Below are 15,244 nucleotides of genomic sequence, written 5' to 3'. Positions count from 1 at the left end.
TTTGATTTCTCCATTGAATCTGAATGAGATCCTTGCCGGATAGAGTAATCTTGGTTGTAGGTTCTTCCCTTTCATCACTTTAAGTATATCATGCCACTCCCTTCTGGGTTGTAGAGTTTCTGCTGAGAAATCAGCTGTTAACCTTATGGGAGTTCCCTTGTATGTTATTTGTCGTTTTTCCCTTGCTGCCTTCAATAATTTTTCTTTGTCTTTAATTTTTGCCAATTTGATTACTATGTGTCTCGGCGTGTTTCTCCTTGGGTTTATCCTGTATGGGACTCGCTGCGCTTCCTGGACTTGGGTGGCTATTTCCTTTCCCATGTTAGGGAAGTTTTCAACTATAATCTCTTCAAATATTTTCTTGGGTCCTTTCTCTGTCTCTTCTCCTTCTGGGACCCCTATAATGCGAATGTTGTTGCGTTTAATGTTGTCCCAGAGGTCTCATAGGCTGTCTTCATTTCTTTTCATTCTTTTTTCTTTATTCTGTTCTGCAGCAGTGAATTCCACCATTCTGTCTTCCAGGTCACTTATCCATTCTTCTGCCTCAGTTATTCTGCTATTGATTCCTTCTAGTGTATTTTTCATTTCTGTTATTGTATTGTTCCTCTCTGTTTGTTTGTTCTTTAATTCTTCTAGGTCTTTGTTAAACATTTCTTGCATCTTCTCCATCTTTGCCTCCATTGTTTTTCCGAGGTCCTGGATCATCTTCACTATCATTATTCTGAATTCTTTTTCTGGAAGGTTGCCTATCTCCACTTCATTTAGTTGTTTTTCTGGGGTTTTATCTTGTTCCTTCATGTGATACATTGCCCTCTGCCTTTTCATCTTGTCTATCTTTCTGTGAATGTGGTTTTTGTTCCACAGGCTGGAAGATTGTAGTTCTTCTTGCCTCTGCTGTCTGCCCTCTCTATCCTATTTCTTTTAATATTCGTCATAACTTACTAAATTGATTCACAACTGACGGAATGGGTCATGACTCACAGTTTGAAAAGCCATTGAAAGGAGACTCTGTGTCCCTAATCATTGCCTTTGAGACTGCATCACCCACCCATGCACACTCCCACCTCCACCCATCTCCCTTTCCCACCTAACAGAGCTCCCCCATGCAGGGCCTCAGCCAGGACTAGCAAGGGTTGCAGGACGTACTCTGGTAATAGGGTTGTCTGTGTTGTGATGGTCAGAGAGGTGGGGAGGTGGAAGAGGAGAGGGAATAAAAGATTAGGACATCTTGGGGTTTTTTTGGCTGCACCCCACAACTTGTGGGATCTTAGTTCCCCAACCAGGGATTGAACCCGTGCCCCTTGCAGTGGGAATGCAGAGTCCCAACCACTGGACCACCAGGGAATTCCCGACATCTTTTATTCTTAATGCGGGTATATTGAGAGAACCAACCACAGTTTTCAGAGTGCATTTCATCATATGTTATTTATCTTTCTCATTTATGGTACTTGCACTTTGCACAAGGATGAGAGCAAATGAAACGAGGCAGGCCTGAGTGGCCTTGGGCCTGTCTCCTGTCCCCTGGCCCCTGCCTCATTAGCCGTCAAGTGGAGTTGGACTGGATGGTCCTTTGAGCTTCTTCTCGCACTGACATTCTTTGATGGGGGTGGGGGAATCTGGAAGCCAGCGATTGGAAGATGAACAAGAAAGAGGTGTTGGACAGGAAGGAGGTCAGAGGTGGGCTGGGCTGGGGAGAAAAAGGAGTGACAAGGCTTGCCCTTGGTGGCAGCAGGCACTTTAGGACATGTTCTTGCTGCACCTTCCCCGGAAAGAGTGGGGAAGGCTGAGGTCAGGAGCTGCCGACCAGAGCGAGCCCACCTCTTTCCCAGCCAGTAAAACGCCTTCTCCAAGTCCTTTGAAACTTACAGCCTTTTTAAGCCAGCAGAACCTGGAGTCCATCCAGTTCCATCTCCTCCCATTTAGAAAGGAGAAATCTGAGGTCTCAGAGGAGGAAAGGGCTCACCCAGAGTCACAGTCATAAAGCCAAGACTGGGACCACCTTCGAGTGATATCCCCCTCCCCTGAGCCATACCACCTCCCCTGCCCTCTGGAACCACAGTGAGCTCCAGCCAGAGGGAGCCCACTGCTTAGGCCTCAGCGCTGAGGGCGAGGTGTTTGTGAGGACGGGCTCTCCCACCTGCCGTGGGCTGATGTAGACTGTGCACAGACAGCCCCGGCCTGACACCTGAGCGCTAGCGGGCATCTGATTATCTAGGCAGCCCTGGAGGCCCCCGTGCCAGCCGCCACCTCCACCCCCTCGCAGCAGCACCCTGAGCAGCTTGTCACAGCCAGCGGCCTCAGCACTCCAGCAGTAGACAGGAGCGAGGCCGGGAAGCGGGGCCATATGGCGGAGCAAGCAGGCGTGATGTCCAGCTGTCTGAATGAAGCCAAGTCTCAAGCTCAGAGATTTCCAGAGAGGCCGGAGGCCTCGCCCTGTGCAGTGCTGTCCTTCAGACAGAGAGGCTTTGTAAGTTGGCAGCGAACAGTCTGCTTTGTGTCTGAGAAAATCCTGTTCGAGGTGGAGGTGCTGCAGTTTGTCCCCAGGTGTGGCTTTGATAACCCAGCGTCTGCCACTCCATGTGTGACTCGGGGTCTTCCTCCTTCATGATCTGTTGCTGATTCCTTTCTTGATTTCATCAGCATTACCTCTACCCTTTTATCCTGAATTTACACGCTAACGATTTACGCCCCCATGTATGTTTTTTAGCAAGTAGCACAGACATTCTTTGGTTCCGGCACACGGCAGTGACCTGTCCTTTGGGACGGGGAAAGCCCAGCCACAGCCCCTGCTTGCAAAGAGCTTGTGGACCAGGGGAAGATAAGACCCAAAGGCAGATAGGCAAAGCCCAGCGTGACCAGGGCTGTGACACGTGGGTGGCGGGGAGGAGTATGGGGTGCAGGAGCATGGGGGGTGGGAGCGAGCTGCAGGTGCCGCGTCTGTCACAGCCCCTGGGGTGACGCCACCAGTCACTGACCCCAAACTCTTGGTGCATCGTGGTTGCTGCAGGTACACTGCATGTTGCACAGATATTCTTGCCCCCAGGGTTGAGTGACAGCCAGGACAGGCTTAGGCGAGACTCACTGGATTTTGCCAACTCTGAACCACCCCTCTTCACATCCGCATGAAGAACACCTGGGTGCTCCAGGGACCTTCCCAGGGTCCTACTGACTGAGTGAGGAGGCTCAGGCCTCAGACACAGGACGTAGACTTTGGGGGATGGTATCTGCTGCCCCTCCCCATGGGCGGGTTGTGCGTCTCTGCCCATTGTTAGTGCCTCTCCCTGTGGAAGGATGAGCCTCATGCCCCTGCTGTGGCGTGTTTGGCCACGGGACCCACCAGGCAGTGAAATGTGAGGAGCAGTGTGGTGAGAACCATTTCTGAGCAGAGGCGATGGCCGCCACCTCCAGGCAGAAGCTCTGTGAGCATTAGGGTCTGGCTACCCACTGTGCTCTCTTGTATTTCTCATGTTCCAGAGATGATGTGAGGTCCCAGGCTCACCTGAGCTCTGGGATTCAGGGTCTGTTAACTCCCTGGGAAAGCTGCAGAGCCCCTCCCCAGGCATCACACCTGGCCGCAGCCCAGATAGCGCTCTCAGAGAAGCACACCAGTTTTCCAGCATAAGTTGTAGGTCCACTCTAGGGGCAGCCGTGAACTTGGTGCCCAGGTGGGTATGAGGGTAGGTGAGGAGGGCCATCTGAGTGCATGGTCTGGACGCTTGCTGTCAGCCGCTGACCTTGCGTGTGCCACTGTATGTGCTGAGGCCTCCTTCCAGGCAGGCCGCAGCTGTCTGTCCCTGCCTCAGATGGAGCGCGTCTGTGGGGTAGGGCCCATGCCCACCTCACGTGTCCTGTGCAGTGCTGGGCCGCCACCTCAGGACCCGCTCAACAGTAGGCAAGGTGAGGGTAGGGCAGGTCTGAGTTTATACAAGTTCACACAGGGCCTCAGAGGTTGAGTGAATGTGCCTGGGGGCCAGGCTGGTGAGAGCCCAGTGGTGTCTGTAGGGGGTGGGATGGGGGAGCAGAACTGGGTGAGGGCATTTGGGGGCCTACTGACCTCACCCCAGAAACATCTGGGGAGAGCCTGCCAGGACAGTTGAGAAGGGAATTATCACAGCATTTTGGGAAAAAGCCATGCTGCTCAGGAGATCTTCCTCATTAACCCCTTCCCACAGGGCAAATCAGCAAATCATTTCCCTTTCCTGGACCTAGGTTCTTCTCAGGCAGCATTGGGCACTGGAGCTGGTTGGGTTTGAGATCCCTGAGCTCATATAAGCGATTGGCCGCACTGGGCTTGGGACCCAGCAAGATGAACACTGAGCTGGAGTCAGGGTGTCTGATTCTGGCCCTGCCTCTCAAGACCCGCCTGGGCCTCTGTGTCCCCATCAGTGAAGTGTGGGCACTGCTCCGAGGATCAGCAACTCAGCAGGGGTTAAAAATGTTCCATGGGAACGCTAGAGTTAACATTTAATAGATGTCTTGGGACTTCCCTGGTGGTCCAGTGGTAAAGAATCCGCCTTCCAATGCAGGGGACTCGAGTTCGATCCCTGGTCAGCGAACTAAGATCCCACATGCCGTGGCGCAACTAATCCCGCGTGCCACAACTACTGAGCTCGCGTGCCTCAACTAGAGAGCCCGTGCGCCACAACTACAGAGCCCACGCGCCCTGGAGCCTGCGTGCCACAACTAGAGCGAGAAAACCCTCACGCCACAACTAGAGAGAAGCCCTGAACGCTGCAACTATCGAAGAGCCCGCACACCGTTAACAAAAGATCCCGCGTGCCTCAACAAAGATCCCGCATGCCTCAACAAAGCTCCCGCATGCCTCAACAAAGATCCTGCATGCCTCAACAAAGATCCTGCATGCCTTAACAAAGATCCCGTGTGCCACAACTAAGACCTGACGCAGCCAAAAAAATAAGGAAAATAAATATGAAAAGAAAATTAATAGATGTCTTTACTGCCGGACATCTCAGAGCCTTGAATTTACTGTTTAAGAATGCCATGAGTTTCTAAGAAAGAGTGCAGGGTTCCCCTCCCTGGCAGTGGTGTTCCACAGAGCACACTTTGGGAACCATGGCACCTCTGTACTGCCAGGCAGCTCCTACAGCTGGTTCTCCGCACAGCAGACAGTGGGTTGTGAGGGAAGAGGAGCTGTGGCGTGGATCTGCCCTCTTTGTATGAGTCTCTGTCCCACAACCTCCTCAGGCCATGCCGCTTCCTGCCTCATCACCTCTGGGTGCCTGTCCTTGTTCCCCAGAGATGGGCCAGAGCAGGCTCGTCTAGTCAGGGACTGGCGCTGAAAAGGCAGCATCAGTGGTGCTGGAAACTTACCCCGTGGCTGTAGCTCTGCTGGCGTGGGACAGGAGGGTGGTCCATTTGTGCTGTGGTCACCCATCCCACGCCCACTGGGAAGACATTGGGGAAGTCACTGCAGCCCTGTTGTCTTCCCTCCCCATCCTGCCTGCCTGGGCCTGGCCCCCATGGCTCTCCACCCTCAGAGTCTGCGGGGCCTGTGTCCTGGCCTCCATGATTGAAGGGTTCCCCGTGCGTTCTGAGGTTGGCTACCAGACTCCAAGACTACGGGCTTCAGGATGCGGGACCCTGTGTGCTGATAGCTAATTGGCTGTGTTCTCGTTTGTGACATTTCAGGGACACCACGTCAAACTCGCTAACCCCTGAGGACACTGAAGACATGCCCGTGGGGCAGGATGCTGAAATCTGCTTGCTGAAGTCGGGAGAACTGATGTAAGTGATGGCCCCCAAGCTGGACTTCCCAGGGTGTCACTTTTGGGGAGGAGGAACACCAGAGGAGGCCTGGCCTTCCGGTGTCCCAGCTGGAAAGCACCCCAGAGGCTCAGACTTGGCACCCATGGTGGTTTTCAAGTTTGTGCTTCTTTTTCTTTTTCTTTCTTTCTCTTTCTTTCTTCCTTTCTTTCTTTCTTTCTTTCTTCCTTCCTTCGTTCCTTCCTTCCTTTCTTTCTTTTGTAAAATTTATATACAGTTAAGGTCCCCATTTATAGTGTACAGTGCTTGGATTTTGACAAGTAATACAGTGTAATCACCAGGCATCTGCCAGCCCCCACATCGAGCTCTGCCAGTGGCTTTACAGTCTCAGGCCTCAGCACCCAACCAGCTCCACTCCCAAGTCTGCCAAAGAGGAAACCTAGGTCCAGAAAAGAAAATTGACCGGAGTGAAGATATAGAACAGTTCCATCACCCCAAAAAGCTCCCCTGTCCTTTTATACTCATCCTTCCCTCACCCCTATGTTCTGTGTTCTTCCTTTTTGAAAATAACTTTATTTTCTTATTGTAAGAAAATTTTCCTTGTAGAAAATCAGGAAACAGAGATAAGCAAACCACTTTGCATATAGCCTTCCAGTCTTGTTTATACTAATATACCTAATTTTTCAACATAAACAAATATCCTACATCTTATTTCACAGTCTTTTTAAACTTAATCTTGTATGAGTATTTCCCCATATCATTCTTTTTCTCCAGTGTTGTGACCAATGGCTGCATGATTGCATTATGGTCATTGAGTACATTCAGTCACTCATTCACAGATATTTATCCAGCACCTACTATGTGCTAGATACTGTTCTAGGTCCTTAGAGCACATCAGTGAACAAAGCAAGCAAAGATTACTGCCCTCATGTTCACTTTACATTCCAGCAGGGGTGACAGACAGTAAACATCAGTAAATAAGTAAATTATATAGTATGTTACAAGGTGGTGCTTGCTTTGGAAAAGAAACAAAGAGTAGGATGAGGGGGGAAGGGTTGCAATTTTATTTTTATTTTTTCTTAATTTTTTAAATTAGTTACCTATTTTATACGTATTAGTGTATATATGTCAATCCCAATCTCCCAGTTCATCCCACCACCACTGCCATCACCACCACCCCACGCCCGCTTTTCCCCCTTGGTGTCCATACATTTGTGGGGTTGCAATTTTAAATAGAAAACGCTAAGAAGGTAAGACTTGAAGGAGTTTTCATGCAGATATGTGAGAGAACAGCATTCAGGCAGAAGGAACAGTCAGTGCAAAGGCCCTGGGGCAGGATGGTGTCTGATATGTTTAAGGAATAGGGATAGGGTCAGTGTGACTGAAGCAGAAAGAGGGAAGGAGACTGGGTCAGAGAGGGAACAGGGCCCACATCACATCAGGCCTTCTTGGCCATTGTAAGGACATTGGCTTTTAATCTGAGGGGAATGGGAGCTTTAAAATTAGATTTGGAACAGATGTGTGACTTAATATAATTTACATTATAAAAGGGGTCACTCTAGTTGCCATATGGAGAATGACTATGAAGGGACAGAAGTAGGGAGACCAGTTGAATTTACATTTATGATGTGAGTCTTATGGACAACAGACTTCTTTTATTTAAGATTGTATTTGAGCAGAGATGGCAAACCCTTGATTTCTTTTTATTAGCATCTCCTTTGGCGAGACTGAGTATTGTCTTCTCACTGAACAGATGAGGTCTAGAAAGGTAAAAAAGATTAAAGACACAATCAAAGTAACTCGGTGCAAGGGGAGAATTCTGGAATGTAAAATTATGAAATGACCCAGCATCAGTGGGGCACCCTGTCAGAGTAAGTAATGCAGCAAGATTTCCATGTTGTGAGAGACCTCTTTTCCAAAATGGACCCTTCTGCCTACTTGCACATTCTTGAAAATTGTAAATATTGGACAAGACCTTTTTTTACTATAATTAGCAATAAAGCTTAAATTAACACATGGGAAAATGGTCCATGGAATTAAATTTTTACACAGGTGAATGACCTATATCAGAGCTGTTCCTTAGAGCATTTTGGTTTTCTAATCATTGATTAGTCTTCTCATTTGCAAAGCTTGGGGAGTATTCCCATCCACCTCTACGCCTTTGGAGCCAACAGAATTCTTAGCACCACCACTTATTTGCTGTGCAGTCTTGGGCAAGTTACCTACCCTCTCTGAGTTTTGGTTTCCACCCCTGTGTTAAAGGGGACAGTAATATTTTTGTCCATGAAAGGCAGTTTGGTGTAGTAGAAAGGCAATGGCTTTGGATCAGACCTGTATGGACCTGGATAGAGTTGCTTAGTCTTTTTGAATCTTAGCTTCCTTGTGTGTAGACGGGAGCATCATGCTTCCTCACATAGCCCTTGTGACAACACCCGAAGCTGGCGAGCAGAGTTAGCCCTTGTACAGTTGAGGAGAGGAGATGGGACCGTCCAGGGCCGCACACTCCTGAGCTGCAACCCCGCACTGGAGGCCCTGCCCTCGTGGCCCTCGCTCACCTGCTGCCTCCGGATTTGCTGGGCAGGAGGAGGCACCACTTAATCAGGGAGACTTTGCCCTTCAGCACAGGTTCATCTTCTAACGTAATTGTCACACCCGCCAGAGGCAGGCGTGGTTGTCCCTGTCTGCAGGTGAGGAACCTGAGGCTGACGTGAGGGTGAGCCCTGCGGCAGATGAGAAGCGAGGCAGGTACCAGCACCGGGTTCTTTGGGTCCTGCAGAGAAACTCACTGTCCCTAAACCCTTTAAACTTTTGGAACTGGCTCTTAATCCAGCTAATGAGAGGTAGAATAGGGACACAGCTCCAAGAAGCCTGTCTCCCCAGGGCCCTCAGACTACCCTGCATTAAAGAGTCTGGGGTGTTTGCATTTATGAAAAGTCAGGGTGCCTGCTTGGAATTTTTTGGCAGGCCCCGGATTTCCGCTGAAAAGAGGGACGACTGACCGAAAGGGCAGGAGGTTTCAAACGATGCGTGTGCTTACTTCTGGTGCTAATTAGGTAAAAGCGGGAGGTGAGGAACTGGAAGGAGTAAGGGGAGAGAAAGAGTGGACAGCTGAGCAGCAGGGCAGCTGCAGGAGAGCTGCAGAAAGCTGAGGCCTCGGCATGCACTTCCTGTCCTTGAGGGGCACGGAGTGGCCCAGGCTGTCCTCAGTTCCAGCCAGCTTGCGGGGACCACACCGGCTCCTCGCGGGCAAGGGTTATCATCTATATTTTTTACTTCTGTGTCCCCAGTGCCTAGAGCTATGCCAGGCACCTAGTAAGTGCTCAGGAAACATCTGATGGCGTGAGCTGCACATCAAGAATTCTCCCATGTTTAAGCGTGTCAGTCATGGTGACCCAGGGCTCGTCCTCCCAAGAGCCTCCAGGGTTTCCAGTCACCTCAGAGTCACAGACAACGTGGCCAGTGGACTCAAACGCTTTCCCCGCTTTGATCAAGTCCCTCTCTGCATTCCTATTTTAGGATAAAATTACCCCTCACGGTGGAAGAGATCGCCAGCTTCGGGGAGGGCAACAGGGAGCTGTTTGTGAGGTCCAGTACCTATAGCCTCATCCCCATCACCGTGGCCGAGGCAGGCCTCACCATCAGCTGGGTCTTCTCCTCCGACCCCAAGAGTATCTCCTTCAGTGTGGTGTACCGGGAGGCGGAGGACACGCCGCTGGATCAATGTAAGGTGAGGCCATCTCCCTGCCAGCAGGATTCCCCGGGCAGACCTTACCTGGGATGTTCTGAGAGGGGCACAGAGTGACCAGAGTGGGAAAACCCCCTGGGCTGCATCATGCAGAGCAGGCAACACACCCGGGCTTGTCCAGCCTGGGGGAGGAGAGCTGTCTCCTAATGTCTGAAGGCCCACTCCCGGGTCAGCTTCAGACTGACCTTGGAATAGGTCAGTAGGTGAAACTGAAAGGAATACAGATGTGTGACTCAGTTTAAGGATCATTTTTTTAACAGAGCCATGCCGAGCAGGAACGGGTCACCATGGGAGGTGGGGACCAAGATCTTTGCTTCTGGTTATGAGCTTAGGGTGTTCAGCATCTCACCTCAGAAAGGTCAGTAGAGACTCATAGCCATTGTGTCACTTGGGTGGTTGGGCTGGAAATCTTCGTGGCAGATACCAGTTCATAAACTCCTAAGACATTCTAAACATGGGACATTGACAGTGGCCGGGACCATAGTTCTCAACCTTGGCCACACATTAGAAACACCTGGGAAGCTTTTTTTTTAAATAAATGTATTTATTTATTTATTTTATTTATTTATTTTTGGCTGCGTTGGTTCTTCATTGCTGTGCGCAGGCTTTCTCTAGTTGCGGCGAGTGGGGCCTACTCTTCATTGTGGTGCACGGGCTTCTCATCGCAGTGGCTTCTCTCGTTGTGGAGCACGGGCTCTAGGCATGTGGGCTTCAGTAGTTGTGGCTCGCGGGCTCTAGAGCACAGGCTCAGTAGTTGTGGCTCACAGGCTTAGTTGCTCCGTGGCATGTGGGATCTTCCCGGACCAGGGCTCGAACCCATGTCCCCTGCATTGGCAGGCGGATTCTTAACCACTGCACCACCAGGGAAGCCCTGGGAAGCTTTTTTTTTTTTTATAAATTTATTTATTTATTTATTTATTTTTTGGGTGTGTTGGGTCTTCGTTTCTGTGTGAGGGCTTTCTCTAGTTGCGGCGAGCGGAGGCCACTCTTCATAGCGGTGCGCGGGCCTCTCACCGTCGCGGCCTCTCTTGTTGGGAGCACAGGCTCCAGACGCGCAGGCTCAGTATTTGTGGCTCACGGGCCTAGTTGCTCTGCGGCATGTGGGATCTTCCCAGACCAGGGCTCTAACCTGCATCCCCTGCATTGGCAGGCAGATTCTCAACCACTGCGCCACCAGGGAAGCCCCCTGGGAGGCTTTTTAAAACATACTTCTGAGTCCACACCCCAGACCACTAAACCAGAATCTCTAAGGGGGATCCAGGCATCCTTAGATGGTCCCAGTGGGCAATCAAGGTTGAGAGCCACTGGTTTAGATCAAGGAGAAGAAGAGTAGAAAGGATGGAGTAGGATGCAGAGCACAGGACAATGAACAGGCCTCCGTGGGGGCTGATTCACTGTGGGCCGAGGAAGAGGGAGGGTCTGAATTCCACACCTGAATCTCTGCAGGGAGGGTGCCAGGGGATGATGGAGGGAGAGCTGGTTTGGGTGGAAACGCGAGTTCCGTTTGAATCACTGTGAGTGGAAGGAATAGTGAGGACAGTCACACAGGCTGGATTGGAGCTCCGGGTAGATCCTAGACTTTTAATACAAAATCTCCATTTTCTAAGAATGAAGCTAGAGAGGAGCAATTTGAAGTTGTGTGAAAGGAGCCTTCGGTGAAGTCTCTGCGACGACATCCACTAGTCCCTCACGCTTGTGGTCCTCTGGGTGTCCTAAGGGGCTCGCGGTGAGGGCTGGGGAAGGCCCAGAGCCCCAGGAGGGCCAGGCTCGGGCATGCTGGGCACACAGGTCCCCGCTTCAGCTTCGGTATCCACATGGGGAGGACATGTGTCCATCTGTGTTTGCTCTCCTGCCATCCCTGTCCTGGTGGTATCTGCCTATTATAGAGATTGCTTTGTCATTTCTGTCCTCTTCAGATTCACTCCTTAAATTTAATTCTAGCCCCCCTGAGTTGGCCTTGATTATTGGAGTCTCATGCTCGTGCTTATTTAAAAACTGCTCTGCCCCTCTTTTCCTTTTGGAGGCTCACAGCCACACCACACATGTAGCCTTGGAGCCCTTCCTTCCTGAGCGGTTCTGAACGTCCACCTGGGAGGTCCTGGGCTTGTGGTCAGAGAGTGGATTCAGGCTCACTGCTGTCACCTGGGCACATGTCTCAGTCCATGAGGCAGGTGTTAGTCCCACTTTGCTGATGAGGAGACTCGGGTGCAGAGCGGCCTCTGGGCAGTTGGTTGGGCAGCAGCTTAAGCAGCGTGCTTCTCAGCTCTGCACTAGCAACCGGCTGCACCACCCGGTACTCAGCACCCGCACCTTCGCTGTTCACCTCCTGTTCCCAACGCCCACCGAGCGCCTCGTGCTGTGTCTGCCCACGTTAGATACTGGTGGATATTTGTGGGAGGGAGAGAGGGAGGTGACTAGATCTGGTCTCCACGCCTCTCTCCTTGCTCAGTCACTCACCAGCCTAATCCTCATGGCCCTGGGAGACCTGTGTGGTTCCTCCCAGGAATCAGGAGCTCAGGGACGCCCAGGAGCCATCCTCATCTCTGGCTCCCTTACTGCCTGAAGGATATGGTTACCATTGTCTTTCCCGCAGTGGACGCCAGGGGGCAGAAGGAGCCCATCTGCAGGGTGGGTGAGAAGGGTGTTCAGGTGCTCCTCTGCCGTCACAGGCCCGACTGTCACCAGCCAGCTGTGGGGATGGCTGTTACGTCTGCCTGAGGTCCCGTACAGACATCAACCTGGAGAACCTACGTCCAGGCTCACACCTTTAGCATCTATCCTGGGGACTCCCCGTATGATGCCCTGACCAGACTGGACCTTACTGGGAATAATGGGCCATAGTGCAGATTGCAACACTCAGGTTTCGTGATTGTGGAGGTTCAGGCGTGAGGAGCTCTGCTGTGTACTTGCACTCTGTGCACAACCATTTACTGTACTGCTGTATACTGGGCTCTGTAGGGCGGGCCCATTGGGGATAAAGAGAGAAGGAACAGCATGGGATCTGCCCTTGAGGAGCTCATGGTGGGATCAGAGAGAGACCTTATTAAAAAAACAACTGTGGGAGAAAAAAGAAAAGAAACAACTGTGATTCCAGGTGGTGACTGTCATGGTGGGGTGGCACTTGAGGGTGGGGGGCAGGCACCTAACCTGGGGAGCAGTGATCAGGGCAGGAGACTCCTGGGCCAAACCAAGAGAAGTTGTGGGGAGGGGATGGCAGGGGGACATGGGTTAGAGGAAAAGCATACAGGTGGAGCGAACAGCATGAAAGGCCAGTCCCACCTCTAGGGGCATGTCAGACACTCCCACCCGGGACCACCCTCTCTCCAGAGGGACCTCCTCTATCAAGGCCATGCCTCGACACTGAGATTAGAGACTGTGACTTTGGGAAGCACGTGACGAAAGAAGCGGTAAATCAAGGACTTGAGGCTACCCATGTGCAGACTGCTGCCCTGAGACAAATCAGCCTGGGACATATCAGGGAAGAAGACCTAGGCCCTGCCTCTCTCTTTGGCCAGAGAAGCTCAGAGGCCTGCCTGGGGCTACTGGGAGCAAGGACCCTTGACTTTATTTTTTAAACAGCTTTATTGAGGTATAATTTACACACCATATAATTTACCCATTTAAAATGTGCAATTCACTGTTATTTCAGTATTATTCACAGAGTTGTGTAACCATCACCACTGTCTGATTTTAGATCATTTTCATCATCCCCCAAAACAAAAAGAAACCCTGTGCCCATTAGCAGTCACTCGCCAACCTCCACCCAGCAACCACCAACCTACCTTCTGTCTTTACAGATTCCATGTTCTGGACATTTCATGTGAATGGAATCATGCAATATGTGGCCTTTTCAGACTGACTTTTTCCATTTAACATAGAACCCTGGCTCTGTACCAGGCCGCCAGGTCACTAGAGTCCCTCGAGAAAGCAGTAAAACCAACTTGGACTGTTTTACAGACATATCACATAAATCAGGTCATGGGCACCCAAGCACTGGAGGCTGATGGGAGACACCCCCAGAGCTCACACAGCAGAGACCTGTCTCACTCAGGGTTACATGAGACCCCAGTCATCTCCCGTCACCTCTGCTGTATGGGCTTTGACACCAGAGCCTTCGTTAATCTCCCCTAGACGTTTTGATTGACTGATTTTAAAATCAGTCTTACAGATTTTGACCATGGTAGAAAAAACAGCAGCTGGAATGAACCAAAAGTCCATAGAGTAGACTGTTTAAAGAAATGAAGAGTATTATCTTACACATGTCCTCTTCAGAGGATCTGCCTTAACAAGCTCTTGGGTTTTGCTTTGTAATCAAAGTAGTGTGTGGGAAGGTTGAGGTGTGGGGCACACAGGCGTCCCTGTGTAAACAGCAAGCCTTTCTCCCCAGCACTTCCTCCTACATGTGGTTGCTGAAGTATCTTAGGCCAGGCTCAGAATTTTTAGGTTATGCATCACGGGAACAGACCCAACCACCCAACCTCCCGGGATTCTCAGTCCCCAGTGGAATTAGAATATTGTAGAACATTAATGGAACTTGATGAGATAAGAAGTAGCTGCCACAGAGCCCACGCATAGTAGGTCCTCATGCATCTTTGTCCCCTCCGGGCTTGTCTTGGGCCCGTCCTACTCCCTCACCACCACCAGCTTCCAGCCAGAGCAAATGTACTGTGGTGTCAGGAACATACTGTGTGCTCTGTCTCTCTCTCCCATGCCTTTGGGATCTCCCTCTTGACGTCTCTCTGACCCATATGTTATTTAGTTTCCAAATATTTTGGAATTTTCCAGACAACTGCTTTTTTTTTTCTTACTTAATTCCATTGTCAGAAAATGCACTTTGTATAGTTTGAATCCTTTTAAATGTAAGTTTTGGGTTTTTTTTTTTTAATGGCCTAGAATATGGCCTACCTGGTGAATGTTTCAAGTACACTTGAAAAGCATGTGTGTTCTGCTGTTGTTGGGTGGAGTGTTCTATACATATCAGTTAGATCAAGTCAGTTGATAGTGTTCTTCTATTTCCTTACTGAGTTCCTGTCTACTTATTCCATCAATTATTGAGGGACATTAAAATATCCAACTATAATTATGAATTTATTCTATTTCTCCTTGTAACTCTACCACTTTTTGCTTCATGTGTGTTGAAGCTCTGTCATTAGGGGCATAAATGTTTAAGATTGTTTTGTCCCCCTTGATGAAATTGACATCTTTATCATTATGAAACTGTCCCTGGCCACATTCTTTGATGTAAAAATCTACTTTGATATTAATATAGTCAATCCCTCTTTCTTTTGACTGGTGTTAGCATGGTGTATCTTCTTACATCCTTTTAACTTCTTTGTGTCTTTACATTTAAATTGTATTTCTTGTAGGCATGATGGGGTTGGGGCTTGCTTTTATCCAACCTGATAATTCCTGCCTTTCAATTGGGATGTTTAGCCTACTTACATTTAATGTGATTGTCAATAAGGTTAGGTTTGAGTCTCTCATCTTACTGTTTTTTATTTGTTCCATCTGCTTGTTGTTCTCTTTTCCTCTCAAAGCAGTAAACTAGGGCAATTGCAGGGCTCACCTTGTTCTCTCACAGATCACTGTCCATCATTGCCTGATGTACAGTGTCTTAAAAACTGTTTTGTATATTTTGTCGGTTTTGGTTGTTACTTGAGAGGGTAAATCTTAGCCGTTCTCCCATGCTTTTGAATATGTTGTCCCTGCTGCCTGGAGCTGCCAGACCTCCCTATAACTAGCTAAATTGTCCAAGCTCAGTGTTGCCTCTTCCAG

General features: G+C 49.9%; 1 protein-coding gene across 2 annotated transcripts in view; it reads left to right on the top strand.

Annotated features, from left to right (window-relative positions):
• FYCO1 (FYVE and coiled-coil domain autophagy adaptor 1) overlaps positions 1-15,244 on the top strand; it is an 85,655-nt gene that overhangs the window by 62,981 nt on the left and 7,430 nt on the right. For both annotated transcript variants that reach the window (XM_082413852.1, XM_082413853.1), the window contains exons 15-16: positions 5,650-5,745; positions 9,241-9,451. In XM_082413852.1, coding sequence (XP_082269978.1) covers positions 5,650-5,745; positions 9,241-9,451 — 307 coding nt within the window. The remainder of the gene's footprint in view (positions 1-5,649; positions 5,746-9,240; positions 9,452-15,244) is intronic.

The sequence above is a fragment of the Balaenoptera physalus genome, assembly GCF_965194825.1.
Source record: "Balaenoptera physalus genome assembly, chromosome: 11".
Lineage (NCBI taxonomy): Eukaryota > Metazoa > Chordata > Mammalia > Artiodactyla > Balaenopteridae > Balaenoptera > Balaenoptera physalus.
The sequence above is the reverse complement of the archived record's forward strand: the minus strand, read 5'-3'. Positions and strand labels throughout refer to the sequence as shown.